General features: G+C 52.3%; 1 protein-coding gene across 1 annotated transcript in view; it reads left to right on the top strand.

Annotated features, from left to right (window-relative positions):
- PLXNA4 (plexin A4) overlaps window positions 1-22081 on the top strand; it is a 480825-nt gene that overhangs the window by 441270 nt on the left and 17474 nt on the right. The window contains exons 25-29 of the mRNA XM_070369025.1: window positions 4649-4808; window positions 17164-17267; window positions 17794-17893; window positions 19223-19413; window positions 20629-20798. Coding sequence (XP_070225126.1) covers window positions 4649-4808; window positions 17164-17267; window positions 17794-17893; window positions 19223-19413; window positions 20629-20798 — 725 coding nt within the window. The remainder of the gene's footprint in view (window positions 1-4648; window positions 4809-17163; window positions 17268-17793; window positions 17894-19222; window positions 19414-20628; window positions 20799-22081) is intronic.

Raw genomic sequence — 22081 nt, 5'->3', positions numbered from 1 at the left:
ACCAATGTACTTCCAGGCTGGTAACCTGGATTGTAAGGTGGTAACCCCTTGCCAAAAGCTGGCTGAGTATGAGCCCAAGGAATGACACTTTCTTAACAGTTCTCCCAGTGAAGAACCCATGCTTTGCAGATCAGTTCCAAATAGTAGCAGGTAGTGTATGAAGAGGGGAAAGCCAAAAATGGTTGCTCATGGTCCCGAAGCCCACACTTGAATGACTCAGGCTGTAGGATAGGATGCTCGGCTGATCTGTTTAAGGTGTGTGTCCAGGGAACAGGTGGATACCTGTATCCACCCTCAGTCAAGCTTATACTCCCTTTCCTGCTAGAAACAGTTATCCCCACAAAGCTCAGCACTTAGGAGCACATGGTTTGGAACCAGGCACACCTGGATTGGAGCCCTGATTCCTTCTGACCAGCTGGGAGATTTGGGGCATGACTCTTAAAAAAAAATCTTGAGTTTGGGATCTTTAGCTGAAAAAATAGGATAATAATAAAACAGGGATAATTGCACTATTTACCTCCCAGAGCTGTCCAGAAGATGGAGTGTGATCAGGTGTACAAAGCCCTGAGCCCAGGGTCAAGGCTCCCCATTGCTGGCTCATGTGAGTCCTGCTCCTCTTTCCCCCCTGACTGTCTGCTGGTGCCCACTCTCTTTCCAGGCCAGGGAGCTCACTCTTGGGCTTTTCTGGAAGAGAGCTCTGATCTCCCACCAGGCCTTCTCCAGGAAAGAGGAAAGAAGGTAGAAGAAGTGAGTGAAAGTCGCTCAGTCATGTCTGACTCTTTGCGACCCCATGGACTATACAGTCCTTGGAATTCTCCAGGCCAGAACACTGGAGTGGGTAGCCTTTGCCTTCTCCAGGGGATCTTCCCAACCCAGGGATCAAGCCCAGGTCTCCCTCATTGCAAGCAGATTCTTTACCAGCTGAGCCACAAGGGAAGCCCAGAGTGAGAAAATGAGACAAAAAATAGCTGTGGAGGGTCGTACATGGAGGGAGCCCAAGAATGGAGGTGGAAGAGACAGAAATGGACAGAGAATGTTGTTCAGTCACTAAGTACAATTCTTTGTTGACCCCATGGACTGCAATAGGCCAGGCTTCCCTGCCCTTCACTATATCCTGGAGTTTGCTCAAATTCATGTCAAACTGAGTCAGTGATGCCATCCAACCATCTTATCCTCTGTCACCCCCTTCTCCTCTTGCCCTCAATCTTTCCCAGCATCAGGGTCTTTTCCAGTGAGTCAGTTCTTCTCTTCAGGTGGCCAAAGTTTTGGAGCTTCAGCATCAGTTCTTCCAATGAGTATTCAGGGTTGATTTCCTTTAGGATTGACTGGTTTTATCTCCTAGTTGTCCAAGGGACTCTCAAGAGTCTTCTCCAGCACCACAATTCTAAAACATCAATTCTTTAGTGCTCAGCTCACATCCAGTTGGACCATTAAGAAGGACAGAGAATAGACGAGTTTAAAATGCACTTATCAGGAGATGAGATACACAACAGCCTGAGGCAAGGCAGAACTGGGCAGAAGCCCTGAGCTGAGGACGAATCCCAGACCCTGAAGCCAGCTGGGGAGATCTCCTGGCCACTCTGAACACAGCTGGTCCTGCTGGCTGGCAGTGATGCAACCATATGCACCTGTCCCACTCCATCCTCAGAGGGCCATCCTGCTGGGGATCCCAGCAGGCATCTCAATGGATCTGCCAGGATTGGCTCAGTTGACAAGGCTTCGAGGCAGCCATGTCTGCGTGAGGGCCCAGCTTCCTTAGTGTCGTGGTCTGCTACAGGGGAGAGTTAGAGTCTCTGATTAACATGGGAAAGGGAAAAGAGAAAAAAACTTCCAAAAATAGATACCTGAATAGATTTCTTAATGAGCTAGAAAAACTACTGTTGAAATGTCTCCTGCCTGGTCTCTCCCTCTCAGATCCCTTTCTTTCCCATCTCATCAGTGGTTCCCCAATATTGACGCCAACGCAATGAGTTATAATAACACTGTGTCCCCAGATTGCAGCATCCTTTATACCAGAGGCCAAACTGTTGGCACACCCAGCTCGGTTGCAGATGACTTGACTTCAAGAGATTGTGAGGAAATTGGAGTGGGTCAGGGAAGCGCATCCACTGAGGTAGAAACACTTGGGGAAGAGGCACCGTGAGGGAAGGGGAAGGAAATTGCAGCTGTCTTGCCTGGAGAAAAAAATGGCTGCTGGGAGATTTAATAGCCACCCTCAGGCCTGTGAGAGGAAACCCCCTCCTGTGGAAGGGGGAGCAGCCTGGTCATTGGTGAGGAGGGGTCAGGAAGAAAGTGTGTTAGCAGCAGACAGGGCTGATCTGAGAATCGAGATGAAGGGGTCAAATAAAGTCCAGGCCATCCTAGAATTCAGCATGACTGGAGGAGCCCAGGGCGCTGTGGTCCAGCTGATGGTAACCTTGTGCTAGGCGGGAGTGAGACAGGTGCTGAGAGGCTCAGCAAGCGTCACTTGACAGTCAGATGCTCCTCCTCTATGCTGAGTGATGAATTAGATTGAACCTAGACTAGCATGCCTAGGACCCTGCTGCTGGGAGTGCCCAAGAGCCTAGCTGGGAGCCCGCTAGAGTGCTAGGTGCTCACTTGGGAGCCTGTCTGAAAGCAGAGTCTTAGGCCTGGTCCTCCACCTCCCAAGTCAGAATCTGCATTTTAACACAACCCTTTAGTAATATGGGCTTCCCTGGTGGGTCAGATGGTAAAGAATCTGCCGGCAATACAGGAGACCTGGGTTTGATCCCTGGGTCGGGCAGATCTCCTGGAGAAGGGAACAGCTACCCACTTCACGATCTGGCGTGGAAAATTCCATAGACAGAGGAGCCTCGTGGGCTACAGCCCATGGGGTCGTAAAGAGTTAGACACAACTGAGCAACTAACACTTATAACTATTTTAGTGATCCTAGTCACAGGAATGTTTGAGAAGCAATGACCTAGCAGAACAGACCCCAGGCAGTTTGCTCTGAAATAGCCCAGAGGCGTGGACATGGGGAAAGGAACTTCCCGGGGAGCTGGGGCTTGGCCTGTGACTGGGAACCCTGTCCCTCGATGGGACCACTACTGCCTGTCCAGATGCCCTGAAGCACTCCACAAAGCTGTTCCTGTGGGGCCACCATGAACTCCAGGGGCAAGCAGAAATGTCGAGATGGGGGCGGTGTGGGGGCACAAACTCAGGTGGCAGCCTCTGCCTTGTGGTCTCACAGCCCGGATAAAGCTGTGATGCTGCCTGGGGAGATCAACTTCCCTCCTCCTACGTGGCCCGGAGCACAGGAGCCTAGGGCAGCACAGAGCAGCACAGATGGCCAGGCTGAGGGGGCCCGGAGGGGGGCCCAGAAGGCTCTTGGAAGGGAATGGTTTGGAGAGTGCATGCAGGAGGAGTGCGTGGTCCAGAGTTCCTTCCACCGTTGTTTTCGATTTAAGACATTTTGAGGGTGAGAGTTTGGTTTTATAGATTTAGGAGGTTTCCTTCTTCTTAATGGAATAAGCATGTTCTGGTTTGAGCTCACAGCAGTCTGGTCGCTAATGAAAGGCAGACGTCCAGGGGCCAGGGCTCTGATTGCCGCCACATGGAGCAGGAGAGGGGTGGGGGGTGGAAGGCCATTGTCTGAATCTGTGAACCAGACATGCAGTTGGGAAATGGTTGCGGGGGGTGGGTATGCAGTGAAAGTTCTGAGACGGAAACTCACAAAGGGCGCAGGTCGCAGGGTCAGGCAGAGGGTGCAGGAGCCCGGATTGGCAGGGCCACTTGACAGCATCTATGACCCAGAGCACGCAGCCCGACCAGCTCTGGTTCCCCCCCTGCCCACCCCCCGAAAAGGATTCTGCAGTCTCACCATGTAGAGAGAGCCCACGTTGAGAACAGCAAGAGACTCAAAGCTGTTAGAAATGGTCCAGAACATTTTAAAGGAAAAAGTATAGCTTGGTGATTTAGGCAGAGTCTTGGCTTACCCGACTAGTTCCAAAAAGGGAATTTGAAGTCCTGGGCTGGAGTGGCCTCCTCCCCCAACACCAGGTCGGAGCCAGGACGGGCTTGCGGGTGGCCTGAACCTGAAGTTTTTAGAGGGCATCTTTTTATTTTTTAAAGATCACATTAAGCTTCTTACAGATTCTCCAACCTCCAATCAGCCTGGAACCTGCACAAAAATCAAAGCATATGAAATCTTTGGAGAAAGGAGCCAGCTTCCCATTAGAGTGTGAGAGACAGAGTGACGAGAAAGACACACAGGGATGGGGCAGGGGTCTCGGGGTGGGTGAGGGTCTGGGTGTACATGGAGGTGGTGCCCAGCGCATGTGTGTGAGACAGTGGGGCATGCAGTAGCGTCCGTTCTCAGACACAGTGCCCCTCGCTGCCTCCTCCTGCTTGGACGTCACTCCCCTTGATAAATCAGGGTTTTAATGGAGTCTTTTGTGGCGAGGAATTAAATACGCAGCTCCTACTCCTGCAGTGACGCTGAAGTGGTACCTTCCTGTTGCTTGTGGGGACGGGAAGGGAAGAGGGCTTAGCTGGGGTCACCCTACCCTACTCCAGTCCAACCCGCAGAGATGGGAGCCCTTCAGGAGAGGACCTCGGGCTGCTGCTGGTGATCCCTGGGACCTCCATGCTGCCCTCCCCACGTGCCTCCTCTCTCCACTCTACCAGGTCCTGAGCTGTGTCAACCCCGACAATGCCAACAGTCCCGAGGTCCCAGTGAAGATCCTCAACTGCGACACCATTACTCAGGTCAAGGAGAAGATTCTGGATGCCATCTTCAAGAATGTGCCCTGCTCCCACCGGCCCAAAGCTGCAGACATGGACCTAGGTGAGTAAGCAGCCCACCCGGGAGGCTGTCCTTGACTGGTCAGAAGCCCCTCCTACCCACCAGTGGAGCTAGGGTGCACAGAACAGGTATGCATGGCCCCCAGGAGCCCAGGGGCTGCTTCTTCATGGCCACTTAGTGAGAAATAAGCAGAGAGGGGACCACAGTCTGCTTCTGGGGTCTTTTGAGCAGCGGAGGGGTGGCAGCAGAGAATTTAGTCTGAATCCGCGTGGCCCAAGGTCTTGCCACCACCTTCTCTGTGCCCCCAGGCCTTTCCCTTTGCCTCTGTGCTGTGCCTCTAATTTTTGCTGACTACCAAAAGCAGGAGGGATCTGGGTCAGTGATGGAGGAAGGATAGAGAAAAATGAGATATGACAGCCTACTGTGGAGCAGGGTGACATTTTATTTGAATGTTCCATGAATAGATCGCATAGCCTATATAAACAAGGGCTTGCCACTTAGGGCCAGCTGAACTTAGATCCAGTTACAGCTTGCCTGCGTGTTTAATAAGACACTCAGCGACCTGGGGAAATCCTAGTGGGGAGCCCCAGGCTCCAAAGAGGCCAGGGCTGAAGAGAGGCAGTTTGGCATCATGGATCAGCATCACACCTGCCTGAGTTTGGGTCCTGGTTCCACTGAGTTCTGTGTAAGCTTGGTCTAGTTACTTAACCTTTCTGTGCCTTAGTTTCCTTGCCTATAAAATGGAGATAAATAATAGTGCCTGCCTCATTGTAAGAATGAAAAGAGAGGATGCATATAGAAGCTTTTAATGTACTGCCTGGTACATAGTGCCTCCTAGGAAGCATTGGCCACTATTATTTCTGATTATGAAGATAATACTGGTGAGGAAATGGTATGTGCCTGTTGATCCTGGGCATGGAGGGAAAGGTGTCTAGGTGTGTACATGGTTGAGTCTGGAAATTCATGGCAACATAGAGGGGAGAAGACCTCCAGAGGCCCCTAATGCATCCATCTGGCTTCTAAGCTGGCTTCAGCTAAGCCATCCAAGGCAGATGGGCATCTGTGCTATTTTCTAAAATCCATGGGGAATTTTCATCCCCTCCCACTGTCTCACCACCACCACCACCCCCCGCCCCCCCCGCCCCCCGCCAACACACCAAATTCTGATGCCTAAAGACTCAGGATCAGGAAGTTCACTCACCTCAATTCTTACTCCTTCCCTCCCCCCTGCCCCACCTCTCCTGTTGGTTGGCTCTTGGCAGGATGTGTTTGGCCCTGTGCCTGGAGCTTGGCAGCCCAGAGGGACAGACTGACCGAGCACATTCTCCCCTTCCCTTTGGAGCTGTCTCTGTATGTTTCTGGGACAAGGAGGAAGCATCTGTGAGATCCTCAGGGTAGAGGGTACCAGGCGAGTATGTCCCCAGTGCTGGCCCCTAGAGTTGGAGTGGCCATTTGTGTCTGTGTGGGGGGGAGTTTACCACCAGGAAGATCCCACAGACTGATGGAGTCAAAGGCTCAGTTATAGTACCAGTGAGAGAGAAGATAGTGCCAGGGAAGGAAGACCCCCATGTCCCTACCCTCAAGCAATTAAGTGGGCTGATCAACCATGGGTCTGCCAGGGAGAACTGAGTTTACTACGGTCACCAGGTAGTACTCACCATGCCTTTTATCCGTCTGTGAGAGCCATGGCTTATCAAAGTCCTCATCTGCAATATGGGTGGGAGGAGAGCCCTGGCCTAGCAGGGCCAAGAGGAGGAACTATTATAAGAACCTTTATCTTCATGCTGGAAGGTGAGTTTCAAAAGCTTGTGCCTTAGTTTAGAACATGGCAAGAGCTCACTGGGTGGGTGCATACAGAACTGTGTACTTCTGGTGCTTGGGAATGGGCTGACCTCCCATGGGGGAGAGAGACCATGTCAAGGCTGGTAGATAGATATTGTTCAGGATCAACCATCCCCACCTGGAAGCCACACACCCAGAACTTAGGAGGGGGAGGAACTGCTTTTAACTTTAGAACATTTGTCGGGTGCAAGTCCAGCAAAGCAGATTGTTGATGAAAGGATGTAATGAATCTGGAATGGAGGCAGCAGTATCCAAAGCAGCTATGGCCACTTCCTGGCATCCACTTCCTACGATCCACTTCCTGCTGTCTACTTCCTGCCATCCACTTCCTGCTGTCCACTTCCTGCCATCTACCAAGAGTGAAGGAAGCCTGAGGGCTATGCAGCAAACAGGGCCCGCCCAAGAGTTGCTACTCTCTCGAGCTAAGAGGCTGCTCAGGCCAGGGGCATGGTGCTTACCAGGTTCCAAGAGGGCAAAGGAGCCATCTTTCTCATCACAGGAGCTGCTGGGGAGGATGCAGGATCGCTGGATGGATGAGGCTTCACAGAAGGCAGGGTAAAGGGGAGAAACCAAAGGAAGGAGACAATTTGAGCATCTGGGGCCTTGTCTTCCTGGAGAAGTGGCATCATATTGAACTTCTCACAAAGGCCTCCCATGATGGATGCTCTTCTGAGGAATTTCCTTCTTTTCTATTAAATGAAGGGTCTGGAGCTGTCCCCGCAACTCTGGTCTTCTTTCTACCAAAGCCAGATTCCATAACAAATAAAATAGGGCCTCCTCAGAGACCCAAATGCTTCTTCCATAAGATTTGCTCCCACTCAGTTGCATGGCCTCCGTGGGGAGAGAGAGGCAAGGCAAGTTTCTCCCATTGTGTAGGTGAAAGTGCCTTGAAACCTGAAAGCAGTTTACAAATATAAGGTGAGATTGTTATCAAAAATTCATCTGTGCCAAAGGGACATACGGGCTTCCCTGGTGGCTCAGTGGTGAAGAATCTGCCTGCTATGCAGGAGATGCAGGCAGGAGACATGAGTGCGATCCCTGGGTTGGGAAGATCCCCTGGATAAAGGAAATGGCAACCTTCTCCAGTATTCTTGCCTGGAAAATCTCAATCCATGGGGTCATAAAAGAGTCAGACACAACTGGACAACTAAACAACAACAGCAACAAAGGGACACATAGCATGTAGGCACAGAGAAGTCTCTGAGGCACATGCATTGGAGGCAAGACAGCCAAGCATACCCCTCCACTTCATTTCCCTCCATGTTGCCTCTTTCCATAGCTGAGGGCATTGGGCAAAGACTGCCCTCCCCATCCTGGCAAGGCATGGACATCTGTCCCAGGCCAGCTTAGAAGGAAACAAAGACATTTTAAACCACCTCTGTAATTATCCTAAGTACATCCAGCCCCAACTCCTTCCCCTGCCTTTCATCATCACTGTGGCGCCTGGCCTGGCCTAGTCCCCCATTCCCAACACTTTTGTTCATTGTTCCTGGGACTGAAGCTCTCCTACCCTGCCCACTCCACCAGCTTCTCCAGGCATTGAGGAGCCAAGATGGGGAACTGTATTAGCCAGTGTTCTCCAGAGAAACAGAACCAATGGGATGGGATATGTTTATACAGAGAAAGGCTTATTTGAAGGAATTGGTTCATGCAGTTATGGAGGATTTCATTAATAATGGACCAGGAGGAATCTGTTTGGGCCGGGATAATGGAATACCATAGCCTGCTTGACTTATAAACAACAGAAAATAATTTCTCACAATTCTTGCAGCTAAGAAGTCCAAGATCAAGGTGTCAGCAGATTTAGTATCCAGTGAGAACCCACTTCCTGGTTCATAGGTGTCCATCCTCTTATTGGGACTATATGACAGAAAGTGGGCAAGAAAACATGTGCTCAGTCGCTCAATCATGTCCAACTCTTTGTAGCCCCATGAACTATATAGCCTGCCAGGCTCCTCTGTTCATGGGATTTTCCAGGCAAGAGTACTAGAGTGGGTTGCCATTTTCTTCTCCAGGGAGCATTCTGGGATCCTCTTTATAAAGACACTAATCCCATTCATGAGGGCTCCACCCTTATGACCTCAGGCACCCTCCCAAAGGCCCGGCTTCTAAATGCCATCTCATTGAGGGTTAGGAGTCAACATATGAATTCTGGGGGGATACAAACATTCAGTGTCTAGCATGAAGGCTGTTGAGTCCAAAATCTATAGGGAAAGCCATCAGGCTTGAGACCCAGGGAAGAGCCATGTTACAGTTCAAGTCCAAAGGCATCTGCTGCAGAAGTCCCCCCTGCTCAGGGGAGGTCAATCTTTTGTTCTACTCAGGCCTTCGCCTAATTAGAAGAGGTCCACCTACATTATGGAGGGCAATTCACTTTACTCAAAGCCAACCAATTTAAATATTAATGTCATCCAAAAACACCCTCACAGAAACATCCAGAATAATTTTTAACCAGCTATCTGGGTGGGCACTGTGGCCCAGACAAGTTGACATATGATAGAACTAACCATTGTAAGAGTCAAAGCGAAGGACACAGAACCTGCCTTTGTTTCAGTCTCTTGGAATCTAGGGAAGGGAAGACATCCCAGGGCAGGAGTTAAGGACTATGCTGGGGCCAGTGGGCCTTGGGAGCTTTGAAAGCACAGTGCTAGGGCTCCCCGCTTTGTTATATGTGAGGCTGTCCTCGCCAAGTTGATGCCCCTTTCCACCCACAGGTATTGGTTGTAGGTACTCCCTTATGCTGGACTTCAGTGGTGGCTCAGTGATAAAGAATCTGCCTACCAATGTAGGATCCCTGGGTCAGGAAGATCTCCTGGAGAGGTCAGGGCAACCTGCTCCAGTATTCTTGCTGGGAAATCCAACAGACAGAGGATCCTGGTGGGCTACCATCCATGGGGTCACAGAGTCAGACACGACTCAGTGACCAAATAAACCACAACCCTGTTACACCACCAAACTCCTCAACCAGCATCTCATAAGAGCCTGCCCTGGGGAAATGCCCAGCGCAGAGGGAGCCATACGGCTAAGAGTTCCTCACTTCTTTGCACAGTAGAAGGAGGCTGGACACTGCTCTCTCTGAGCCAAGGGACTCTTTGTCTCCTCTCTTCATTCCCCGGAGGACATAATTGATGCAATTCTGTTCCACTGCACAGGAGGAGACTCTGTAGCTCAGAGAGGCACAGAGCCTGGGCCCTGGTCACACAGCAGGAAGTGAAGAGAACAACCGTTCCCTTCCCTCACAAGCTCCTCCACAGGCCATGACCTCCCAGTTCCTCTGGTTTAATGCAAATGCCCCATCAATAGCCCCGGAACTCCGCCACCCCTTCTGTCTGAAAGGGTATATTTTTTCAAATAACTAATTCCTGTATGCAACAAAAAGATACACTATCTTCTGAGTGAAATATAAAGAGTTCACAGCAGCTGTCGCCCCAGTTTGCATTTTTCGCTGCACCTGATGGGAAGGACAGATAAAGATAATGGGATTTTTTTTTCTTTTTTATTTCACCTCCTTCTCTCCCTGGAAGGTGGAAGTATAGCAAATTGGATTGTGAGTGTGTCTGTCCTTTGTGCTTGGAGCCTGGAGTAGGGCAGGGGGCTGCAGGCCGAGCTGTGAAGAGGTCAGAGCCAGCAATTTTCCCTGGTGATATGCATATGAATACCTGGGTCACCTTTGCTACCTGAATCACCTTTCCTCCTTCCAGCCGCCCATCTCTTGCCTCTTAACTCTTCTTCGACACAGCACAGCATGGCACACCACCCTGGAGCACCACCAGAGCCTCCATATTATTCCATGTTCAAGAATATCCATTAAGCTCTAGCTCACCTCTCTTAAATCAAGTAGCAGAGCACAGCCCACTTTTTCCTTTAGCTCTCCAGACTTCCCCAAAGCGACAACTAGCTGGTGCACCGCACTTTACAGTTTGCAAAGACCTAGGGCTTGAAAGTAGATGGCACTGTTCGATTTAGGGATTTCTTCTTTTAAACACCACATTTCCTAGTTCACTTATTTTATATTTTAGAATTTGCTCTCACCATAAAATTATTCCTCTTTTAACAAATTATATTTAGATGCCCTCCCCCAATTCCTGAGTCAATTTCCCAACTATTTGCATTGACACTGATTCTCTTCGGGCCTCTCCCCACTCTTCTCTGAAGCTGCTCCCTCCCACAGTTTGGAGTGGCTGGGTGCCGAGGGCATCCAGGCTCCCTGCCAGGTGTTCTCCTTGGGGCTCACCTGCAGACAGGTGTGCAGCAGTAGAGTTGTGTCTCCTCCTCTAGCCTTCTGCTCGGGACCCTGGTTTGGGAGGTAGAGAGGGCCCTGTGCAGGCTGGCGTGTGCACCTGCTGAGATCCTGCTCAGCACCCGGCAGGGAAGAAAGGCTACCTGGAGTGGGAGTGCAGGCAGCTAGTTCTGAAGTTGGTTCCCTGTGGATCAGAAGGGTTGACTCAGCCAGTTCTAACCAGCCTGGTGGGCACCTCCTTCATCCCTCTAGCTCACCCCCTCCTAAAGCTTCCTGTGATGGGTCTGAGGAGAGAGGCTGATGCAAAGATTGGACTAGGGGCCGGGGTAGGCAGAGTTTGGTGGCTGCAGAGCCTTAGGAGGTGAAATGAGGTGCTTGTGTGAGTATATGCATGCGTGTGTGCATGTGTGTGACTATGCATGTGTGTGCATGCACATGCATGTGCACCCGTCTGCATGCACACTATGATGCCCTGAGCTAGTGAGTGGATCGTGCTTCCGAGGGGGGTTTCCCTCTCCAAGTGATACCTGCTGGTGGGTAGGGGACCTTCCAGGAGCCAGACCAGTGATGTACTGGGTGCCAGTGTTTCCTCCAGGGTTGGCCTGCAGATAAACCCCTCCTTCCTCTACACCTCAGCTCCCTACTATTCCTCCAGACACCTCTCAGAAATGTGGGGGCACCCCACTGCTGCTCCCACCCCTTCTTCTCCAAGAACCTCCAGGTACCATCCTATCTCCTGAGCATCCCACCCCACCCCACCCCCGCCTTTGGCCAGGTCCTCCCCTTCTTGGGCAGGGCTCCCCCACTCCTTTTCATCCACCCCTGTGTCTGGTTTTCCAGCTCAACCCTAGATGCCTTAGACACTAGACTAAGATATTAGTAAAGTAATGGTATTCCAGACCTTTCTTAACTCAGTTCCAAACTTCCTTCCTTCCCACAAGGACTCACCCTCATGAATCCCTAGAAGTGTCACACAAGTGGCCCCTGTGGGCCAGAACACCTCCCCGACCCCCAAATACTCCTCTACCCTCCCCCTTTTCTGGGTCTGTGCGCCTTTGTTTTCCTGCATAACCTTCCACACACACAGAGGCCTTCAGGGGCCAGGGCTTTCGTGTTAGGAAGTTTTCTTTTTCACCCGTGTAATGTCCTGCCAGCACAGTGCCTAGCACACCGTGGGCACTCAGTTTTGAGTGAGTGAGGTTAGAGCTCTAAGACTTTCCGGATGTGGATTCTCACCATGGTGGCCGTAGGAGATGCCTCCTGTGTCCTAGTCTGGGGGGAGCAGGGAGATGACCTGGTCCAGCGTGGGCAGGGTGATGAGTCCCTGTCTCGGGATTCACTGGGACCATCACCGAGCTCACATCATTTGGTGCCTTGAGGCATTTTCCAGTCTCACTGGGCCCCGTGGGCAGGCAAAGCTGTCCAGGCAGCTGGGCATTCATCCAGAGGACACTGGCCCTTGGCCCAGCTGTCACTTTGCCCCCCGGCTGTTCTAACAGGGTCACCTGGTACACAGTAAGGTGTGGACACAAAAGAGAGATATTTTTAGTGCTGTTTTCATAGGCAAGACAGAAGGAGCCTATTTGGTGGAAAGAATGCTGAACCTGGGATGAGGAGACCTGGATACTGTTGATTTCCATTACTGTTATTAGGACTAAGCCTATGTTGAATATGCAGAAGTACCCAGAGCACAAAATTAGATATGCCCTTGCTCGGGGGCCTCGTGACCTGACCAGCCGCCCACACTGCCAAGGACACCAGACCTGAAGACTGCAGGTCTGCCTTGCCCTCAACTGGCCCACCCCACCCTTGGGGCTCTCTACCACTGGGTAGGGATGAGGGTTCACGAAGCCAGCCATGCAGTTTGTGGGCTGGACTCTTCCTGGGACAGAGGGAAGCCAGCAGCTTTGATCTTTGACCTTGGCTGTTCCTGGTCCCAATGTGAGCTCCATGGCCCCTACCTCTGTCAAGAGCAGGTCTTGAAGGAGCACAGGAGCATTCCAGAAAGCGGAGCCTACCCTGTTTGATTTTCCTGAGATACCCCATGGTGAGTCTGGGGAAAGAGAGGCCCTAGCTGGCTTGGATATGGGGTTTCAGAAAAGGAAGGAAAAGAGTGACATGGAAATGACATGTGTTCAGGCCACAGGTGAGTTTGAGGACCCTGGGCAGAGAAGAGTGAGATTGAGGGATGGGTTTAGCCCACTTATGTCACTTGGTGCCAGGGACGCCCTGCCCTCATGTTGCATCCATACTTCTTCATTCCGGCTCAGCTGGGCAGGCCACCCACGGCCTCTCTTCTTTCCTGCATGTCCCAGGGATGAAGCTGCCAACACCAGGCTCCCATATTTCTTGCGTTCATTCTTCAGGATTGGTTTGGAGATGGAACAGAGGTTTTCACTTTTTCACCTTTCTGATATTTCAGGGGAAAAAGCACATAGCATCTTTCCTGTAGGAGGAGAATAACAGGCTTGAGAGATCTAAGAGAGCTTCCCTCGTGGATCAAACGGTAAAGAGTCTGCCTGCAATGCAGGAGACCTAGGTCCTTGGTCGGGATCTCCTGGAGAAGGGACTGGCTACCCACTCCAGTATTCTTGCCTGGAGAATTCCACGGACAGAGAAGCCTGGTGGGCTACAGTCCATGGGGTCACAAAGAGGTCGGACACGACTGAGTGACTGACACTTCACTTCACTCGAGAGATCTGAAAGCAGGACTAAGTGTTCTCCAGCTTTCTATCATCATATTGGCCTTTGGAGGAACATTCTTAACTTTTTGAGATAGTTGCCAAAAAAGACAATAGTCATTGCCTCCCTGCTGCCCGCTGGCACCCCAGAGGCAGGGGCCGGGGCTGGCAGGACCAATGGACAGGACACCTCTTCTGACAGCCCCTAAACGTGTGACTAAGCACTGATAACAGTGATGGGCAGGCTTCCTGCTGCCCTTGACCATCCTGCTGCCCACTGCATATCACTGACCACAAGCCTCAGCCAGTGTGGAAGGCATGTAACCCCATCCGCATGGACTTGATTTTGTGGAGGTGGAAGTGCCGTGTCCCACTGGGATTCCTGGAGCTCAGAGTCTGGAGTTGAGGGGAGGCAGCTACCCACCAGCATCCCAGTGTGGCCACAGCCCAAGCTCCAGTCCAGCCATCACTGTCCACACCCCAACACTTGAGTGGCTCACACACGTGGTGAGCACCACACCACCGAGCTCCAAGTTGCAGTGACCTCCAGGTCTGCCTTCCCAACCTGCTTCTTTAATTTCCCAGTTGTAAAACTGGAAGAACGAGTGATAATCATTCCAGGGAACTTTCACTTTGGCGGTGAATGTGCCCAGCTGAGCTTCTGGAGGTCAGCTCTACCTTTGTCCCAGGTTCTAACAGCTCAGCTCACAGCTGACCTGTAGCTTGCTGTCTGCCCACCATGGAGCAGCAACCCACGGGTAGAAAATCCTTTCACTGCTTGGAAAATAAGCCACCGTTACTCAGTCACTTACTCCTTCTCCTCTTTCATCTATTCATCTATTTCACTCTTTTCACTTATGTATTATTCATGTAATAAATACTCATCAGGTACTTACTGTGTGCCACGTGCTGGGCTAGCCCTGCTGCTGGGCATCTGGTGGCATCAGTTTTGTACTCCCAAGGACAAGCCATCATCCCTTGGCTGCCCTGAGTGGGGGGAGGATGGCCGCACTCTGCCCTACATTTTTTCAGTCGAGGGCAGAGAGGCAGACTGACTTTCATTTGCTTACATAATTGCTGGACACGATTCAGAGCCAGGGCTGCTGCATAGGGCCGCACAGGCTGCGCACTGCACAACTTCAGGGCAGTTGTATAGCGAGGAATTCTGCGTCCAGCTCCAGCATTAAGTCACCAGCTGTCATTGCTCGGTCCCCCAGGTGGTTTGGTTTGTTTACATCCCCCTGAGAGGTGCTACAGAGCCATTGGCAAGGGAGCCAGTGCACACCAGCAAGCTGGCCCTCTGTGGGTACCTTACCCCACTTAATCCTGGCCAGCCCCACGGCCTCTTCAGTGAAGCGTAGTCCTCTACCCTCGGGCCTGGCCAGGAGACTTAGTGTCCAGAGCTGGGCCCCTGTTCCTCCTCCGGCTCCCATGTGAGGCATGCAGAGCACTGCCTGCCTTCCAGGCCCCCATCCATGTGTTCTCCTCTGACTTAATGGCCTGGCACCATTCACAAGGCAAGAGGGGAGACCCACGAGGCTTTATCATTCAGGGCCATTTATCTTTGTGCAACTGGGACAACGTGTGTCCCTGCCTTATCCTTGGCCCAGGCTAGTCTTCAGTTCAGTTCAGTTGCTCAGTCCTGTCTGACTCTTTGCGACCCCATGGACTGCAGCATGCCACTGCAACCACTCAAAAAACATGCACCCATACCTACCTGCATAAAATCCAAAACAAAAAACCCACAACAGACAACATGACAACAAACAAACAAAATGCTGATGACCAGGTGCCCTGGTGGGGCATCTGCCCTTTTACATACCACCCCACCTGCCCCCAGACCCTCACCACCGTGATCGAGTCCAGCCGTGCCGTCAACAGCACTAAGTGACAGCTGGTCCCCAGAGACCTCTGGAGGCTCCTCTGCTCCAGTGAACCCACATGGCACCCTCATGTTTTCATTCCTGGGACAGCCTGTTGCTACAAGAAGCTCTAAACCAGGCAGCAGACAAGCTCGGGAGCTAGAGGCACGGACGTGGCTGTTAGGAACATCTCTGTTCCTGCTGAAGGCAGGCAGCTCCCTTCCTGGGCCGGATTCTCATCTGCAGCACTGGCCATGCCAAGTGCACAAGGCAGGAAGGAATCAGTCATGTTCCCTCAGCTGGACAGGAGAGAACAGGGAGGGGAGCGGAAATGTGTGTCTGTGGAGCCACAGTAAAAAATCCAAGGCGGGGTTAGACCAGGACAGAGGGTAACTCACGCCAGCCCCCACCCGCACGCCGCAAAAACCCGGTGCTCTCACCCGTTTCAGAATCTCAGCATCTGTGAGGCGCTGAGTGGGGTCATGGCTGCTTGGAAACCAGATTCCTGGCTTTTTGGCAGACACACATGTTGTACTTGAATTGAGAAGGCCGTTTTCCTTTCTGGTGTGTGCATGTGAGCGTGTGTGCGTGTGTGGATGTGGATGCGTTCGTGCACAAGAGCTGGTCTGTGTCTGGCTTGCACCTGGGTCTCCATGTGCGAACTTTTCAGGACAGGAATGTGCGTGTCCCCATCCCCACGTGATTTGTACCACATGTGGCAGTGAGGGTTTGGCAGGTGAGAAACAGTCTCCTGTTCCCCCATGTGGGATCCATCAGGGAACCCATGTGTGTAGGTGTCTGGGACCCATGAGGATAAGGTGGGAGGTAACCGTACACCTATGGCATCAAAGAAAATTAGGTGTCGGATAGATCACCAAGATGCTGTTCTCCACATCGACTTTGTGGCTGTTCTTGGGTGTGAGGATAGGTTTTGCTGGCCTCTCCATGTACATTTACTCAATCTCTCTGCCAAGACTGGCCCACCTGCTGGCTTTTGGGTCCAAGTCACACCCCTGGAATAGGAAGAGGGTGCCTGGTGGTGGAATTTGCCGTCTTGGTCTCGTTAGCTCCAAGACCTCACAGTCAAGCAAAGAGTACGTGACACTGGTGATGCCACCTTGCATTTGCTTAGTATGTCCTTAAGTGTCCTCACGTGCCTTTTTAATACTTATTTTTGGCTGTGCTGGGTCTTCATTGTCATGTGGGTTTTCTCTAGTTGCGGTGCAGAGGTTTCTCCTTGCAGTCACTTCTCCTGTTGCAGAGCACCTAGGATGCCCAGGCTTCAGTAGGTGTGGCATGTGGGCTCGGTATTTGCAGTTTCTGGACTCTAGGGCACAGGCTCAGTAGCTGTGGTGTACTGGACTTAGCTGTTCCACGGCAGAGTGAGATCTTCCCACATCAGGAGTCAAACCCGTGTCTTCTGCTTTGGTGGGACGATTCTTTACCACTGAGCCTCCAGGGAAGCCCCCTGCCTTCTTCATTCATTTAATAAGCATTGACTTCTTGCCTATGTGGCCAGCCACCAGGAACACGTGGGCAGTGGAGGTGACGTTATTCCTATGTCTGTCATATAGTTTGTTGGGATGAGAACCAGACCTGGGAATCAGGGTCCCCCTGTGCTTCTGCACCCCTCCTCTGGGAGCATCTGCGAGCACCTGTCTGTCTTTGGAGGCACCCTGAGGTGGTGCCGTGCACTTGCCTGCACAGGGGTCCTCAGGGTCCCATGGGAGGGGCCCAAGGGCCTGTCTGAGATGGAACTGTTCCCCCTACAGAGTGGCGACAAGGAAGCGGGGCGAGGATGATCCTGCAGGATGAAGACATCACCACTAAGATTGAGAATGACTGGAAGAGACTCAACACCCTGGCACATTACCAGGTAAGGGGACCATGGATGGGGAGGGGCTAGCAAGCTAGGCAGCCAGGTCCCTGGGGGTCTCTGTCGGTGAATAACAGGGTCATCCTGAGGCTCTTACCAAGCCCTAAACCCTTCTTCACCAGCACTTTGTGTGCCCTTAGTGACCCAGGGAAAACATGGGACCCCACGACACCCTGACCTTCCTGGAGATAGCATGCTGGGTGTGCGCTTCCTGCAGGGCATGGGCAAAGACCCTGAGCAAAAGCCTTTCTTAGGTGAGCCCTGGAGTTTAAGGTTGGGTGCTGTCCCAGGGAAGCATAAGGACAGAGGGTGCTGGTGAGAGGCTCTTGCCTGAGTCACTCCAAGAGTGAGCCCCACCATGGACTACAGTTCTATACTCAGATCTGTCCTGTTTCATCAAAGGAAAACTGACAGCCTCCTCCATCCCCTGGTTCTCAGTGAGGCCCTGATTGTCCCCAAGGACCACGTTCGTCCTGACTGGGTGGCAGTTTCTGTGACCAGGCCCTTACCTGCCTTTCCCCGGTAGGTGCCAGATGGTTCTGTGGTGGCCTTAGTGTCCAAGCAAGTGACAGCCTACAATGCAGTGAACAACTCCACTGTCTCCAGGACCTCAGCCAGTAAATACGGTGAGTTCATCAAATCTTTCTGGGGAAGAAAGGATGCCCCCTGAGCAGCTGTGGTCACCATGGCAGCACTGCTGGAAGATAGTGGGTGCCAGGGATAGGGAGTGGGGAGGGATGCGGGGAGTCAGGCAGCTTGGCCCCCAGAAAGGCACACTGTACGCAAAAGAAGGTTCCTGGTTCTGAGCAGGGACTCTGATGCAGGAGCTTCGTCCCTGGAAACAAGAAGAAAGTCTAACCTTCCTGAGCGTCCTACAGTCTCTAAGATGCTTCCACGTTTGTGATAACTCATTATCAAACGTCAGGTTCATAATAATCAGTGAATTAAATAATTATTATTTCCCCCTGTTATGCAGATTAGCAAATGATAACTCTGATGCACAGAGGCTAAATGACGGGTAAAGGTCACACACTATGAAGCAGTTGAGGGAAGGTACAGACCCAGGTCTCTGCTCCTCAGGGTGGGGAGAAGGGTGCCAGAGGTGGGCTGGACGCCCCGGTGCCTTCTTACCAGCAAAACTGGCTGAAAAAGCCACCAGCTTTATGAGACAGTTCTGGGAAATAGAAGACAACACACAATGGTGCCTGCACACAGTGGGACCTGCCTCTTCTTTTCCCGCTCGGCACTCATCTCACCACACCTGTTGCAGCAGACAAATGGTCCAGGCGAGAGAGGCAGGCGAAGGTACACAAGTGGCAGGGCGATCACTCAGCTGGTCAGTCACCGGTTAAGGGAAACAGGGTCCCAGCTCTTTCAGGAGCGCGTGCTAAGTCGCTTCAGTCTGACTGTACGACCCTATGGACTGGAGCCCGCCAGGCTCCTCTGTCCATGGGATTCTCCAGGCAAGGATACTGGAGTGTGTTGCCATGCCCTCCTCCAGGGAATCTTCTCGATCCATCCAGGGATAGAACTTGTGTCTCCAGCATTGGCAAGTGGGTTCTTTACCACTGATGCCACAGGGGAAGGCCCCCTCCCCCCCCCACCACCACCCCGAGCTCTTTCATTGGTACTTAATTGGCGACACAGAACACATCCTGAGACTTGAGAGCTCTTACAAGGAAAGTACAAAAAGAGACAAGCTTGTATTTTTTACAAATTGAATCATAAGGGCTGGAGAGATGCAAGTACAAGAGGGAAAGGAATCCGATTGGGTGGACAAGACACAGAGAATTTCCTGGAGGCGGTGGAAAAGATGTTCCAGTTTCAGGAATGGACAGAAGCGCCTCCAAAGGCAAGAAGGATCAGAGTTGGCCTCAGCTGGAGCCGAGGTGTATCATAAACAATAGGCTGGAAGGCTGGGTGGCCTTACCCGCCTGGGGTCCTTGCATTGGCAGAAAACATGATCCGGTACACGGGCAGCCCCGACAGCCTCCGTTCGCGCACACCAATGATCACCCCTGACCTGGAGAGCGGAGTCAAGATGTGGCACCTGGTGAAGAACCATGAGCACGGGGACCAGAAGGAGGGGGACCGGGGGAGCAAGATGGTGTCTGAAATCTATCTGACACGACTGCTGGCCACTAAGGTACAGGACGTCAGCCAGGGTGTGGGGTGTGAGTGGGTTATGGGGTGGGGTGTCATCACCCCACAGAAATGTCAGAGCTGGCAAATACCTAGCATCTGTGCTGGTGCCACCCCGACCCCCACCTCAGTCATCCATCCATGCAGGCCCTGCTCATCAGCCTAATCTCCTTCCCAGCACAGAACCTCAGCATTCTTCTCAACCCAGTCCTGCAGCCAGACCCTCCCATACATCCAGGCTGGCACGCAGTCTGAAGTCTCGATTCCATCCCTTCTCTTACGGCTACGGCTGAGTCACTTCAGTTATGTCCGACTCTGTGTGACCCCAGAGACAGCACCCCACCAGGCTCCCCCATCCCTGGGATTCTCCAGGCAAGAACACTGGAGTGGGTTGCCATTTCCTTCTCCAGTGCATGAAAGTGAAAAGTGAAGTGAAGTTGCTCAGTCATGTCTGACTCTTAGCGACCCCATGGACTGCAGCCTACCAGGCTCTTCCGCCCATGGGATTTTCCAGGCAAGAGTACTGGAGTGGGGTGCCATTGCCTTCTCCAATCCCTTCTCTTGCCCTTGTTCAAATAGAGAGACACTAGCCATGTGCATTCCTGGTCCTCTGCCATGCCTTCTGGAAGACTGGCTATATATCTCTGGGGTGTCATATACAGTCTCTAGTGGTGGAAACTGCGGCCCCATCAGTGACTTTGCAGGCCCCCTTTCTAATCCTGGTTCTGGGGACCCTGTGTGCCTACAGTTAGTCCCACAAGGCCCGAGACTGGCCCCAGCTCTGCTCTTTGTGGATCCAAATGAGTAAACTGTTCATTAGCTGACGTGAGTAATGCCCGAACAGAACCAGCAGATTGTGCTTCTCTGCTCTGACCGAGTGAGTTGTTCATTAGCATTTGTGAAAAGTGCTAAAATAACACCACCGAAGGGTGTTAAAACCAAACCGCGGTGTTGGCAGAGGGAGGCTTCCTTAGGTCCAGTCATCAGTGTTATATCTATTTTCCACGTGCCGGGGAAATGGAAAGCTGCTCCGAGACAGATGAGAGCGGGCAGGAGGAGGGTGCAGATTCTTTGCACGCACTTATGCGATTTTACCCAAGCAGGCCTGGCTGTGTGCTGGCCTCCCCTCCCCTCCGCCATCTGGGAGGCCGGGCGATCGTACAGCCCCGTCCTCAGAGCTCTCAGGGCGGGCGAACTGTGAACTTGGTCCCCTCCGCAGGGCACGCTGCAGAAGTTCGTGGACGACCTGTTCGAGACCATCTTCAGCACGGCGCACCGCGGTTCGGCCCTGCCCCTGGCCATCAAGTACATGTTCGACTTTCTGGACGAGCAGGCAGACAAGCACGGCATCCACGACCCGCACGTCCGCCACACCTGGAAGAGCAATTGGTGAGTGAAGGGCAAGCGGAAGCCGCACGGGGAGAGGCCACCCCCGAGTTGATGGCCGGCCTTGGAGACAAGCAGAAGGGGCCAGCCCGCCTTCCCCGCTGCGGCAGCTCTGCGCAGGCGCTCTGTGGGGCTCCACCTGCTTCCGGTCCTTTTGGGCGTTCACTTCCTCTCTCCCTTCCCTCAGTGGAGTCGTCCATGTTTGTCATCGGTTCTTTCAGTCAACAAACATTAAACCAACTAAATGAGCAAACATGAGCATGCCAGATGTCACAGCCAGGTCGCTCTCACATCCTGGTCCCTCCCCTGTGCCTGACATGCTGGACCCTGAGTTTGCAAACACTCGGGTCGTGCCTTCTGCCCTCCGTGGGCTGACAGGACGGCAGCTGTTTGAATAGAGGGGCACATGTGAGGATGTGGAGTGCGTGTGTGCAGCCGGGCTGTAGACAGGCAGGAGCTCACAGAGACTCTTAAATGGAGTTTGGAGCACAGCTAGGAGTCACCTAGATGAACATGGGAGTCTTTCCAGTTCATTCAAGACATGGTTTTCCCTTTTCAGAATTCCCTTTGGGGAAGGGACTGTCCCATAACTAGGGTGTCTTTGAGACGAGGGGAGCCTCTAACTCTTAAATGACACTGTAGGTGTCTCATCACGGTCCCCTCTCTTCTTTAGCCTTTATCCGCCTTTCCCTTCGTTCGTGTGTCGGTTGTTTCACTGAGACTGCAAGGTCAGACATCAGTATGCAGCTCTCGTGGCGGAATCTTGCACAGAGCTGGGACTCAATAAATATTGATGGAGATGCAGAGCCAAGATGGTCTCTACTTGAGAGTTCCACCTAGGGTAAAGCCGTCTTATATTTAGTCCCTTTAGTTCCAGAATCGCCTCCCAGTAGCTTTTACACAGTCCCTGTCCTGGGGTGTTCTTCCCCAGCCCATTCTTTCAGAGTAGCACCTGCCAACTGCCAGGATTGACATGGTACTAGGGCTCAGCCAGCCACCCTGACAGCCCAGGGTCCCAGCCTGGGGCATTGGAATGTTATTCAGGGTAGGATGCTCTGGCTTCCTCTCTCCCCTGAAGAATAGTGCATCTCCACTAAATTTGGAAAGTCAGGCAGGAACAGTTTTGGATGTAAAACGGAAGAGTAGGGTTGCTCCCACGGTAATTCGGGGTACATTGTGGAGTTCTTGTGACCTTTCGGAAATAAGACAGTTAGACTCTGGATCCCATCTAGTCCAGCACTGGGTGAAGGCTGCTCCCTCTTCTGAAAGGCTTGCAGGTCTGGCCT

Source organism: Bos mutus, chromosome 4, assembly GCF_027580195.1.
Source record: "Bos mutus isolate GX-2022 chromosome 4, NWIPB_WYAK_1.1, whole genome shotgun sequence".
NCBI classification, from domain to species: domain Eukaryota; kingdom Metazoa; phylum Chordata; class Mammalia; order Artiodactyla; family Bovidae; genus Bos; species Bos mutus.
The sequence above is the reverse complement of the archived record's forward strand: the minus strand, read 5'-3'. Positions and strand labels throughout refer to the sequence as shown.